Source organism: Amphiura filiformis, unplaced genomic scaffold, assembly GCF_039555335.1.
Source record: "Amphiura filiformis unplaced genomic scaffold, Afil_fr2py scaffold_47, whole genome shotgun sequence".
NCBI classification, from domain to species: domain Eukaryota; kingdom Metazoa; phylum Echinodermata; class Ophiuroidea; order Amphilepidida; family Amphiuridae; genus Amphiura; species Amphiura filiformis.
This window is the reverse complement of record NW_027305511.1, coordinates 395,001-409,514: the sequence shown is the minus strand read 5'-3', so window position 1 is coordinate 409,514 and position 14,514 is coordinate 395,001. Positions and strand designations below refer to the sequence as shown.

Genomic DNA, 14,514 nt, shown 5'->3' with positions numbered 1-14,514 from the left:
GTAGTGTGAATGTTATCTACTGAAGATAGCTCTTATTAATGTAGTGTGAATGCTATCCACTGAAGATAGCTCTTAATGTAGTGAATGCTATCTACTGAAGATAGCTCTTAATGTAGCGTGAATGTTATCTACTGAAGATAGCTCTTATGTAGTGTGAATGTTATCTACTGAAGATAGCTCTTAATGTAGTGTGAATGTTATCTACTGAAGATAGCTCTTATTAATGTAGTGTGAATGCTATCCACTGAAGATAGCTCTTATTAATGTAGTGTGAATGTTATCTACTGAAGGTAGCTCTTAATGTAGTGTGAATGTTATCTACTGAAGATAGCTCTTATGTAGTGTGAATGTTATCTACTGAAGATAGCTCTTAATGTAGCGTGAATGTTATCTACTGAAGATAGCTCTTATGTAGTGTGAATGTTATCTACTGAAGATAGCTCTTAATGTAGTGTGAATGTTATCTACTGAAGATAGCTCTTAATGTAGTGTGAATGTTATCTACTGAAGATAGCTCTTATTAATGTAGTGTGAATGTTATCTACTGAAGATAGCTCTTAATGTAGTGTGAATGTTATCTACTGAAGATAGCTCTTAATGTAGTGTGAATGTTATCTACTGAAGATAGCTCTTAATGTAGTGAATGCTATCTACTGAAGATAGCTCTTAATGTAGTGTGACTGTTATCTACTGAAGATAGCTCTTATGTAGTGTGAATGTTATCTACTGAAGATAGCTCTTATGTAGTGTGAATGTTATCTACTGAAGATAGCTCTTAATGCAGTGTGAATGTTATATACTGAAGATAGCTCTTAATGTAGCGTGAATGTTATCTACTGAAGATAGCTCTTATGTAGTGTGAATGTTATCTACTGAAGATAGCTCTTAATGTAGTGTGAATGTTATCTACTGAAGATAGCTCTTAATGTAGTGAATGCTATCTACTGAAGATAGCTCTTAATGTAGTGTGACTGTTATCTACTGAAGATAGCTCTTATGTAGTGTGAATGTTATCTACTGAAGATAGCTCTTATGTAGTGTGAATGTTATCTACTGAAGATAGCTCTTAATGCAGTGTGAATGTTATCTACTGAAGATAGCTCTTAATGTAGCGTGAATGTTATCTACTGAAGATAGCTCTTATGTAGTGTGAATGTTATCTACTGAAGATAGCTCTTAATGTAGTGTGAATGTTATCTACTGAAGATAGCTCTTATGTAGTGTGAATGTTATCTACTGAAGATAGCTCTTAATGCAGTGTGAATGTTATCTACTGAAGATAGCTCTTAATGTAGCGTGAATGTTATCTACTGAAGATAGCTCTTATGTAGTGTGAATGTTATCTACTGAAGATAGCTCTTAATGTAGTGTGAATGTTATCTACTGAAGATAGCTCTTAATGCAGTGTGAATGTTATCTACTGAAGATAGCTCTTAATGTAGTGTGAATGTTATCTACTGAAGATATCTCTTAATGTAGTGTGACTGTTATCTACTGAAGATAGCTCTTAATGTAGTGTGAATGTTATCTACTGAAGATAGCTCTTAATGTAGTGTGAATGCTATCTACTGAAGATAGCTCTTAATGTAGTGAATGCTATCTACTGAAGATAGCTCTTATGTAGTGTGAATGCTATCTACTGAAGATAGCTCTTAATGTAGTGAATGCTATCTACTGAAGATAGCTCTTATGTAGTGTGAATGTTATCTACTGAAGATAGCTCTTATGTAGTGTGAATGTTATCTACTGAAGATAGCTCTTATGTAGTGTGAATGTTATCTACTGAAGATAGCTCTTAATGTAGTGTGAATGTTATCTACTGAAGATAGCTCTAAATGTAGTATGAATGTTATCTACTGAAGATAGCTCTTAATGTAGTGTGAATGTTATCTACTGAAGATAGCTCTTAATGTAGTGTGAATGTTATCTACTGAAGATAGCTCTTATTAATGTAGTGTGAATGTTATCTACTGAAGATAGCTCTTAATGTAGTGTGAATGTTATCTACTGAAGATAGCTCTTAATGTAGTGTGAATGTTATCTACTGAAGATAGCTCTTAATGTAGTGAATGCTATCTACTGAAGATAGCTCTTAATGTAGTGTGACTGTTATCTACTGAAGATAGCTCTTATGTAGTGTGAATGTTATCTACTGAAGATAGCTCTTATGTAGTGTGAATGTTATCTACTGAAGATAGCTCTTATGTAGTGTGAATGTTATCTACTGAAGATAGCTCTTAATGTAGTGAATGCTATCTACTGAAGATAGCTCTTATGTAGTGTGAATGTTATCTACTGAAGATAGCTCTTATGTAGTGTGAATGCTATCTACTGAAGATAGCTCTTAATGTAGTGTGAATGCTATCTACTGAAGATAGCTCTTAATGTAGTGAATGCTATCTACTGAAGATAGCTCTTAATGTAGTGTGAATGTTATCTACTGAAGATAGCTCTTATGTAGTGTGAATGTTATCTACTGAAGATAGCTCTTATGTAGTGTGAATGTTATCTACTGAAGATAGCTCTTAATGTAGTGTGAATGTTATCTACTGAAGATAGCTCTTATGTAGTGTGAATGTTATCTACTGAAGATAGCTCTTATGTAGTGTGAATGTTATCTACTGAAGATAGCTCTTAATGTAGTGTGAATGTTATCTACTGAAGATAGCTCTTATGTAGTGTGAATGTTATCTACTGAAGATAGCTCTTATGTAGTGTGAATGTTATCTACTGAAGATAGCTCTTAATGTAGTGTGAATGTTATCTACTGAAGATAGCTCTTATTAATGTAGTGTGAATGCTATCTACTGAAGATAGCTTTTAATGTAGTGTGAATGTTATCTACTGAAGATAGCTCTTAATGTAGTGTGAATGTTATCTACTGAAGATAGCTCTTATGTAGTGTGAATGTTATCTACTGAAGATAGCTCTTATGTAGTGTGAATGTTATCCACTGAAGATAGCTCTTATGTAGTGTGAATGTTATCTACTGAAGATAGCTCTTATGTAGTGTGAATGTTATCCACTGAAGATAGCTCTTATGTAGTGTGAATGTTATCCACTGAAGATAGCTCTTAATGTAGCAGGAATGTTATCTACTGAAGATAGCTCTTAATGTAGTGTGAATGTTATCTACTGAAGATAGCTCTTATTAATGTAGTGTGAATGCTATCTACTGAAGATAGCTCTTAATGTAGTGTGAATGTTATCCACTGAAGATAGCTCTTATGTAGTGTGAATGCTATCTACTGAAGATAGCTCTTAATGTAGTGAATGCTATCTACTGAAGATAGCTCTTATGTAGTGTGAATGTTATCCACTGAAGATAGCTCTTAATGTAGCGTGAATGTTATCTACTGAAGGTAGCTCTTAATGTAGTGTGAATGTTATCTACTGAAGATAGCTCTTATTAATGTAGTGTGAATGTTATCTACTGAAGGTAGCTCTTAATGTAGTGTGAATGTTATCTACTGAAGATAGCTCTTAATGTAGTGTGAATGTTATCTACTGAAGATAGCTCTTATTAATGTAGTGTGAATGTTATCTACTGAAGATAGCTCTTAATGTAGTGTGAATGTTATCCACTGAAGATAGCTCTTATTAATGTAGTGTGAATGTTATCTACTGAAGGTAGCTAGCTCTTAATGTAGTGTGAATGTTATCTACTGAAGATAGCTCTTATTAATGTAGTGTGAATGCTATCTACTGAAGACTCTTGAATAGATTCATCAAGACTCTTCCATAAAACTATATTTTTTTCATATACTAGTCCAGGTTAAAGACTTATGTGCAGGGGGGGCAGGGGGGGGGGAGTGCCCCCTGACAAAAAATGAAAGAAAAGTGCCCTCTGACAAAAAAATGAAAGAGAAAATCAGGAGGGCAAAGGAAAAGAAAAAGGGCAAGGAGCCCTTTTCTAGCAAAATTCAGGGCCAAAATAGTGTAAAATACAAAAATTTTTCCAGCTTCTGACGCACATTGTAACAATAAAGCCATTTTTAGGCGGATAATGGGCGAAAATAGTGTAAAATACCATTTTTTTTTTTTTTTTTGCGCACATCATCCCAATAAGGCCCTTTTCGAGAAGCTCGAAGACATACAGTCTCTAGTATGTATTGTCTGATGCAACTGCAATTTTTTTCGTCTGTGCCCCGAAAATTTTATTTTGCCCCCCCTGACCAAGAAAGCTGGCTACGCCCCTGATGGGATTGTCTTCAAGACAACATAAAGAGAAGACAGACAGACACAGACCCCCACCCACCCTGCTGAAAAAAATCCTGGTGCCGTGATGGCATCATGTAAGTTTCAGCATCTTAATCGTTGCATTAAAATGGAAGTGTACTTGAAAAAAAAAAAGAAATATATGACAATTTGAAATTTTTAACATTTACAGAAAAAAGTTGTATGTGTTCAGCAATAACATTTTTATTTCACTCATAATTCTGTTTATTTTATGCAGGTATTTTCTCAGATACACATGTACTTGCACTGATGTATGCAGGTGAGATGTGTTACTGGCACAGACAACTAATTCCATCAACCAACCAATCAAAGTCATCCAAAACAACTTCTAACCAATCAGATGCAAGCTTTAATATCACCCAACCAAGCAGCCAATCAAATTCATCTACAGGTACAACTTCCAACCAATCAGACGCAGGTAAAGCTCAGACTATTAGCCCATCGGATGTATCCACAGTAAAAACTTCCAACCAATCGGAAACAAGCACAGATGTAATTGGCTCACACAAGGATAGTGCATGTCACATAGACCAATCAGAAACAAGAAACAAAACTCACAGTACAGCCAGTTGTTCAACTCAAACATCAGACATTGAGAGCGATACTTTTGATTCTCAAGCACTAGGAATGCAGTTTCTTCAAAGATATGTTGAGATTGTGAAAGGACCTCTAAGAGCAACAGGTTGGGATTATAGTAAGGCTGAAGACATGATTAAAAATTAGCGACAAAATAATGTCAAGTATTTCAAGTGTCGTACATATGTAACTTGCTCTGACAAAACCAGGAACAAACTCACGTTTTTGACATTTCATGATTTGAATAAAAATGTAAGTACTGGACAATAAGTTTTAAAATGATAACAAAATTATACAAATAGCATTAATGCTTTCAAGATATGAGTAATTTTGTAAATGATACCTTGATATTTTTGCCAAATTGCTATTCTGAGTAATGAGCCAATTAGTTTCCTGCCTTACACAGGAGTGAATAGGGATTATCATAGTTCAACTGTTATTTATTGCTCAAATAAACCTCTTTTTTAATAAGTACTTTCAAGGATTTGAAGTCCACTTAGTCCCACAGTCAAATACCATGAAATTAGGAATAATAAAATTTCATTTTTGTTATTAAAGGGAATGTCATCTTTAAAGGCCTGTAACTCAAAAACATGTCTGGCGACTTGTTCCAGGTTTTGTTGGAGCTGGTCACATATCAGATACAGTTCTATATAAGTCAGTAAGGGTAGATGGGTCGTTGATCAATTACTATTTACTATTGATAAGATTATTAACATGCACCTATAATGGGCAGATTATAATTAGAAATGCTTTGGAAAAAAACCCACAAATATATAGAAAGATTTTAAATCTTGATCTCAATACAAATATATTTACCTCCGTAATTTTCACCTGTTGCTACTGCAGCCTTCTTCAGCGGAATGACCTGATTGAGCACACTTGAAGTGTGATGTAATAATTGGGTCACAGACCTTTGGTAACTTGTAGCGCCCTCCGTCCTTGTTCAGAGATGGTTGGTTGGCTCTGATGTGTATGGGTTCCTTAACTCCTCTCTCGAACCAGCAGGGCTCCCTATCCAAAATTCAAACTTAGTCCAAGTCAATGTGATGGCCCGGTGACTCAATATGGATGTGGTTATTTTGGAAACCTCGGATGAAGTAGTGCTTGGAATCTGGTTTTTAGAGAACGTTCAGTCTCTCCGATATACTAGTATATATTTGTTTTGAGATCAAGAGTTAAAATCTTTCTGTATGAATTACCAATACAGATGAACTTTCATGCTAACACAAGAAATGTATTTGCTCTTTGCTGGTATGGAATGAATAATTTGCACGGGAACTACTTGTTACACTTGCATTTCAGGAGTCCATACATGACCAAATCCAACCTTTCGGTCATCATATCCACTTTGAAATACGAGCATCTCCTCATGTTCCACCAGTAGCCAGACACCATAAATTAGCGGCAAAGTCAGCAAGCGAATGGGCTATATTCTAGTTGATATTCATACACCCTATGAAAGACATGACATTAATCTCTCACACAGGGGGTGTAGATTTCAAATGGCGTCACCCATTAAGGTAACCCATTTGAAATTCGCACTCCCTATTGTTGCTGGGCAGGAAAAACCTCATGTGTGCGCCTGACCTCTAAAATCAAAACCTCATATGTAGCAAAAAAGGGCGAATGACACAACCTCATAGTGAAGAAAATTCATGTTGAAATTTACGATAGACACAAAAAATTAACAAATGGTTAAAAACAGTTCACTTTATTACGCACAAATAGCAGTCTTTTTGTAGTTTTAGTTATGCAGAGGTGAAATCTTTTTGAACTAGACTACAGTTTCGTTCACTGTGATTTCTGCTTGAAATTGAGGTGACCAATAAGGTTTTAGTACTCGGGGCCCACTTTTTACATTATGAGGTTTTGCATTTGACCTTCGAATTTATATGCAAGGTTTTTCCTGTCCAACAACGCCATGTAGAATAGTAAGGTCAAGTCTTCAAAAGGGATGTATGAATTTCAACTGGAATAACCTAATTTTTTGATCCACTCCTTTATATTCATTTTGATAAACAATAGAAATGAAGGGATTTGAACCAGTCATTTCCTTGCTTCAATGAGGGACCACCATTAGGTCTTGCAATTCTACCCACACAGGGAAACTTTCAGAAATAAAATGCTTTCAATATGACCAAAATTTTACTGTACAAAATTTATTCATATAATTCTTAATCAGGTTTATTATACAGCATTTATGTAAAAATATAATTATCTCAACTACTGATAAACACAATGAAGACTTCATTAAGCTTAAAATGGCTATGAGATCTATAAATTCTATTTTGATTAGTTACTCAGATTATTATAACATAACTTTCAACCAATCAGAAGCACTGTAAAAAGGTAGTAATATTAGGGTTAACTGACCACATTTATATATTAAATTTGTAACTTATCTTCAACATGATATGGGATGTGCAATAATTATGATCCCCTGGTGAAATGTCCAAACAGTGTGCCAACATGTGTTTTCCCCCTCCCCCCAACCTGCCCAAAATTGCTTGCTCTCCTCTCTGCTTGCCAAAAATGTTTACCCCCACGCACATCCCAATTTGGAAACCTTACATGGTCTAGAATATATTGCTAGTGTAGCGAGCAGGAAATTTCAACATTCCTGTACTATTTTCCCAAGCTGCATTTTTGGTGCCCCATAAATTTGTGCCAAAATAGCTTGCCTATCTCCATTTTGACATGCCAACCCCATCCCCCAGGGCTCACAAATTATTGTACAGCCTGTAATACTAAATTGGCCAATCCGAGGTAGATATTTGTGTCTGTTTCAATTCAATATTGATAATAAAATCAGTGTTATTGGTACAACAAGAAAATATAAAAGCATAGACGTTTTCATTTTACAATTTTCTAGTCAACTTATTGGTGACCTTTGACCTACAGCCAGGTTGTGTATCAGGGATCATTTGTTATGGGAAGTGCGCATAATTTTGGTCTATATTCTCAGTGGTATATAACATATTATACTAGGCATATTTTTGAGGGGGACTGTAGAGGTCTTCCCTCTGATCTGCTGAAACTGATTGGTACCAGGGAAAATAGTATGCGCATTTGCAAGCTCATGAAAATTTACAATTTACAGGCCAAAATAAGGTGCACACTGATTTTGGTAGAATCTCACTCTGCCTGGCAGGTGGAACTGATGGCTAGCCTGCTATTAGGGCCATCAGGATGGAACTCGTCAAAATGATTGGTACCCATCAGTGTCGATATGTGTTGCTAAGCTGCTTCATTCAAATGCAAAATTACCGAAATTTAATTTCTAATGACTTTTGTAATTATCTACAAGTGAATTTTATGTTGCATATTGGTCATCCGTATATTTATTCAAAATTTTGAATTTTTAAAAATCAGTTTTGGAGTGTCCCTGGACCTAGAGCTAAATGCTAAGATCATTCATGGTTGTTGTTTTTTTAAATTGTGTTTTTAAAATGCAAAGTTTTAATGTGTGTTGGACTGGAACACAACAAACCAACCATGAATGCTTTTCCAAAACCAAAAAGAAAAGTTACCTTTTTTTTTTAAGTATGGGCGTTTTTGGTTTTTTATCTATATTTGACATGATCTGGTCCATTGAAGCCAGAGGCGGCAAATTTGATATTTAGATAAAGCCGATAATATAGAGTAAATAAACAATAAAATATATAATCAAAATAGACATCACGAAACTTCATAACTTTACAACCAAGTATGCTAGACCTTTAGGTGTTTTCAGTATATGATATCCTAATGTTTGTGTAAGGTTATAATTATAGTAACATAATTTTCAAATATGCCTCCTTCAGCCACCATGGACCAGATCATATCAAATCTTTTGTGTATGATGACAGTGCAATGTTTATGTAGTTGGATGGGAATAAAAATAAAATAAAAATAAACAAAAAAATGCTAGTGCTTTCAGTGTCACAGTTTACTTGTGACAGAGAGTCCTGAATTACTAGGCTGTGTCCCTACATATGTGTTAAAGAATTGTAATATTCTTGGCCAGTGGTCTTCCTGTGCTCTGTTGTGTTCTCTTGTTGATCCTCCCCATTCGATTACTCCCCCTGTGAAGAAATCAAACATAAGGTTAAAGGTCAAAAGCTTGAAAAAAAAAAATTAAACACAAAGTTAAAGTTCCACCAGTTTTTTAATAGGTGATATTGGGGTGGTAAAGTTCATATTGGGAAGAGTGATTGTGTTGTTTCTCCCCATTTATCATATGACTAGTGTCATGCATAACTTATTTGACCCCTCCCTTCTATGCCACAAACAGGTTTGCCCCTTGGCTCTATCATACAGAGATGCAACTTGTCAGGTTTTAGCCTGAATTCAGTTATAAAATCAATTACCAACATACCTACACCATGGTATGATACTGATGTAATTGGTGCTAAAGGTGGCTCTATCATATGGTTATGGTTATACCCCCCAGGTATACCCATCTCTATGTGCCAGGCACAGACTACTATATACAGAATACACAATATAAAGAATAACCACAAACAGTCCCAGCATCACCCAATCATGAATGCAGATTGTTCCATGAAGTGCGACAGATGAAACTGCTATTGCTGCACATACTGCATAAATTTTATGGTCTATTGTGCAAATGTGAAGAAAAACATGAATGAACTATTGCATACATGCGAGGGCACACAACGCTGGCGCATGATCGTTTGATGTGCACGATCGGCCCTTATGAGTATGCAAGTCTTCACAGCATACAAAGCAAGGAGACTTTGACTGTTTATGGAGAGCCTGTAATAGTCTGTGGTGACAAGACTCATTTGACCCCTCCCTTCTTAACCCCAGACAAGTTCACCCCTTGCAATTATGGACTACTTACCTGCTACGCCATGGTATGATACTAATGTAATTGGTGCATAGGGTGGTTCAATCAAATGTCCCGTATCAGCATACCGAACAATTTCAAAATTTTTGCAGCCTAAAGCTGTGAGTCGTCTTTCAGCTGCATCAATATATTGTGGTGCCGGCCAATTCTTATCATCCAAACCAACAATGAATAGGAGGTGTTGTGCTTTCTCCAGCTGAATTGATTGAAAAAAAAGAAATCTAAGGTAATCCATGTGTTGGAGGCGAAAGAAAGAAGAAAGAAAGCCTCGGAAAGAAAGAAAGCCTCGGAAAGAAAGAAAGAAAGAAAGGAAAAGAAAAGAAAGAAGAAAAGAAAGAAGAAAAGAAAGAAAGAAAGAAAGAAAAGAAAAGAAAAGAAAGAAAAGAAAAGAAAGAAAGACACCCAGACAGACACCCAGAAAGAAAGAAAAGAAAGAAAGAAAGAAGAAAACAAAGAAGGAAAGGAAAGAAAGAAAAGATATATTTTGATTTGATTTGATTTGTTCGGGTTGTGACAACCCTGGATAACCCAAGAAAGCCTCTATTGAAGCTTATTTCCATTGGGGTCCATTTGAGCGCCGGGACAGGTTGGGAACAGTCAGGGGTTAACCCCCTAATCTTTTCGAAACTGGATGCGAGATACATGTACAGGTATGCCTCTCTGCACACAGGACCGACGGCTTAACGCGTCCCCTCCGAAGGGCGGAGTACTTTCATGATTCATTTACCCAATTCTAAATGAACCATGGGGAGAGCGGAAGTCTGAATTTAATCTACAGATGTTGCTAATTAATTTCAGATTTTTTTTTTCCAAGTCAATATCCCAGCAAATCGCCACCGCCGGAAATCGAACCCGGGACCTCATGCACTAAAGGCAAGTGCCCTAACCATTGCGCCACGCTCTCCCGTTAAAGAAAGAGGCAGATATAATTGAGTTTATTAACATTATTTAAAGAAAACTGCAACAATTTCTTGAATTTTAACACATACAATTGGTTCAGGTGGAGTAAATTGATGGGCAAATGGGCAATTCTAACATGAAATTGGGCAAAATTTTCTTGACTCTCAGCTTGAACCCCCTCAGGGTCTGAGACAAATATAACTAATTATTAGTTATTCATCTCAGCTCACGGTGGGGGGGGGGATGACATGCACCGCTCAGCGATGCAATCCTCTGATTTTAATCGGAATTCCGATTTTCTTGTATTTTTCCCCAAAAATCAGATTTTCTAAAAAAAAAAAAAAAAAATTTAATTTTCAAAAAATATCTTTGGCCAAAAAGCAAGTTATAGGCCCTAAATTACTTGTTATTCAAGGTTGGAAACCATAGAAATACTGCTACTTAAAAAAGAAATTCCCAGTTTTATTTTACAAAGTTGGATAAAGTTGTACATTTTGATTACTTTTGCTTCTATTGAACAGTCAGGAACACATTGAATTAGTATACATTGCTAGCTGTTCAGTAGAAGTAAAAGTAATTAATATGTACAACTTATCCAACTTTAAACATAAATTGGCAATATTTTTAAGTAGCAGTATTTCTATGGTTTCAACATTAAATAACAAGTAATTTAGGGCATATAACTTGCTTTTTTGGCCAAAAATATTTTTAATATTTTCTGCTAATTCTGCTAAAATTGCCTGGGCCTAGTACCTAATTTGCAGAATATTACATGTATAATAGATAGTCTTCAAGGCTTGTTATCTGGGCTTGTTTTCTCAAAATAACCTTATTTTTTAATCCATTTGAATGTAATTTTACCCTCAAAAATGGTGTCTCCTGTAGTGTAAAATGTGTACAAACCCTCTGGCTTCGAGGGGCTTCGCTTCAGGAACACATTGAATTAGTATACATTGCTAGCTGTTCAGTAGAAGTAAAAGTAATTAAAATGTACAACTTTATCCAACTTTGTAAACATAAATTGGCAATTTTTTTTTAAGTAGCAGTATTTCTATGGTTTCCAACATTAAATAACAAGTAATTTAGGGCATATAACTTGCTTTTTTGGCCAAAAATATTTTTTTTGAAAATTTAACAAAAAAAATAGGGGGGTCAACAATTTGATGAATCATCGTTTTTATATTGCGCATTATATATATCCATTTCAGCCATGTAGGCCATGTTATTATATTAGGCCAAAAAAATACTTTGGAGAATGTCTCTCATGTACAAAAGTATAGGAAATTGAACATTTAAAACCACTTTTTTGGGATGAAGCATTTTTTCAAAAAAGTCTAAAACAGTTTTTTATGTTAGAAATGGCCTTTTGGGGTGCTAATTCTGCTAAAATTGCCTGGGCCTAGGTACCTAATTTGCATATTTTATGGTATAATTTTGAGAAAACAAGCCTTGAAGAATATTACATGTATAATAGATAGTCTTCAAGGCTTGTTATCTGGGCTTGTTTTCTCAAAATAACCTTATTTTTTAATCCATTTGAATGTAATTTTACCCTCAGAAATGGTGTCTCCTGCAGTGTAAAATGTGTACAAACCCTCTGGCTTCGCGGGGCTTCGCCTCGACCCCCACCGGGGCTTTGCCCCTGGACCCCACCTTTGCCCCTGGACCCCGCCCGTGGGGGCGAGACTGTCGCTTAAACCCCCTACGTTACGCAACTTTCAGATTTTTTTTCACAACCCATTGGCATCTCTGACCGCTACACATAAACTTGTGATTTTGACATACATTTTTAACAAAATGTTCTTTCCTCCAAGTGGACAACCCCAACGAGCCATCCCCCATTACATTGGTTTTTAAATAAAGGGCTCTGAATCCATCAATGCATAACACCTATTTACTGTTTTAATAACATTTCAGAATAATTCAGTATAGGTCACCACGGTCATCCGGGTAAGTTTTTAACATCCGGGTTATATGCCATTGACAACAAACAAAATGTAAATGCAGATGTTGTTATGTTGTTTGGGCTTGGCGCCACGCTGTGCTTTGTTTTCAACAGCTCCTAACCGGATGTGACACCGGAAGTGTCACCTATATACACAGCGCAGGGTAATTGTACGACGTTTCTAATTTTAATAGATGTTCTACAATGTATACACTGGGAGCATGCAGTGTTAGATATAAGACCTGATGACCTTTCTCGTTGATGTCGTTTCCTCATAATTTTCATTTTAATTTCTAATTTAAGAAAGTCTTCCATAGAGGGTGTGTGTTTTTCAAATAAAATTGGCTAGAGTTAAATGTTTTGAAACCCATACTCCCCCTGTATATGGTTTAACTATACCTTAAAAGGATGTTGTTATTGTTGTTGGTGTTTTTTTGGGGGGTGAGTGTGTCTTTCCACCCGTACATGATTCTTCTTGGGAGGCAAAATATGTTTATAGCATTTTTTTTGATATATTATGGGCCGTAACACAAGAACCGCAAGACCTATATGCAAATATAAAGTGCAATTATTGGTTTCCTTGGCTCATTACCTACATGTATAAGATATCAAAGTACAATGTATGAATATTACCCCTAACACCAGTAAATACCACAAATTACCACACACTGGGTGCCTCCCATTCAGCGGCATGGAGGGGCAGAACATACCCACCCCACCGATCAAAACCTCTGGAGAGTGTTAGGGTAAGAAGTAGAGTGCATTTTTAGTGAAATAGCTAAAACTGGAAAAGTACAATTGACATCCCTTTTAACCTACCTCTATAAATGCTTCTGCAGGTGCCATTTCAAGGGGATCCAGGAGGTCAAAGGTGTTCATAACTTCACGGTCACCAAGCTGTACTTTCCTCATTCTATCTACATCAAACCTGCAGGAGTAGTAAGGAAGTATCACAAATGGGTACATAATTATATGGGCAAGTTTGCTTTTGTCATAAAGCCTGGGGCACTTTATCGCAAATGACCATACAGGTATGCTCCCTGCACATACCCCTGTTTATGGACCACACAGCTCCAAAAGACCTATGAATTTGACCAAAACAGAGCACTAATAGACCCTTGATTTTGATAATTTCAGCTCTAAAAGACCCTTAAAGACAACGGGCCAATCAATTTACAGCAATGTCTAATGCCCTAGCTGTGGAACATATTTCATAACATTGTTTTGTTTCTCCACAAGGAAAATAATCTGCATAGGTTGTTCCTAAACCCACAATTGACTCCAGGGCATTAGACCACCCTCACTTACCATAAAGCTGATCTGAAGTCTCCCTTTGAATAGGTTATTGGTGCATATGTGCGTACACAACTCCCTGAGATACTTACGCATGCACTGATCTGGAGAGAAAAAAAAAAGAGGCAAATATTACCTGACTAGGGCCTCAATTTTGACGAGAATCACAGAATCGATTCTCGTAAGATTCAGTATCAAGAATCAACTTCTCTCATCGTTTCATACAGTAAGTATAGCGACTGTGATGGATTTTGATTCTCGCAAACCAAGATGAAATTGAGGCCCTGCTGGCCCAATATATGTTGGGAATTGTGGGAGATTTGTGACAAAATATCATGCCTCAGTGGCATAGCATGAGTCATCCTATGTGGGGCATAGCCATTTTCCAGCAATTTTCCTAAATTTGTTTAATTTTCAAATCAATGGGGAGGCATATGCTTAAAACTCCCATAACCCCACCACCCTACCACCCCTATGAAGCTATGGCAAATCATGCCTCAATGTCGATAATGGTAATATCATTTCAACTTCTTGTGGAATGAAAATTGTATGTCTTTTGATGCAAAAAGTTATATGATAATGTGGGGCAGGTACATGTTGGAATGTTGATTAATCATCATTTACAGGTGGATAAGTTAAGGAGAATACACGAGAAAGTATTTATTCGTAGTTCCGAATCCACGAGCGATAGCGAGTGGATTGGGAT

General features: G+C 36.2%; 2 protein-coding genes across 2 annotated transcripts in view; one reads left to right on the top strand and one right to left on the bottom strand.

Annotated features, from left to right (window-relative positions):
* Nucleotides 1-8,722, top strand: part of LOC140144281 (uncharacterized) — a 15,205-nt gene extending 6,483 nt beyond the window's left edge. The window contains exon 6 of the mRNA XM_072166099.1: nt 4,457-8,722. Coding sequence (XP_072022200.1) covers nt 4,457-4,962 — 506 coding nt within the window. The 3' untranslated portion in view covers nt 4,963-8,722. The remainder of the gene's footprint in view (nt 1-4,456) is intronic.
* Nucleotides 8,689-14,514, bottom strand: part of LOC140144280 (acyl-coenzyme A thioesterase 1-like) — an 18,278-nt gene continuing 12,452 nt past the window's right edge. The window contains 4 exon segments of the mRNA XM_072166098.1: nt 8,689-8,882; nt 9,665-9,866; nt 13,335-13,443; nt 13,824-13,912. Coding sequence (XP_072022199.1) covers nt 8,740-8,882; nt 9,665-9,866; nt 13,335-13,443; nt 13,824-13,912 — 543 coding nt within the window. The 3' untranslated portion in view covers nt 8,689-8,739.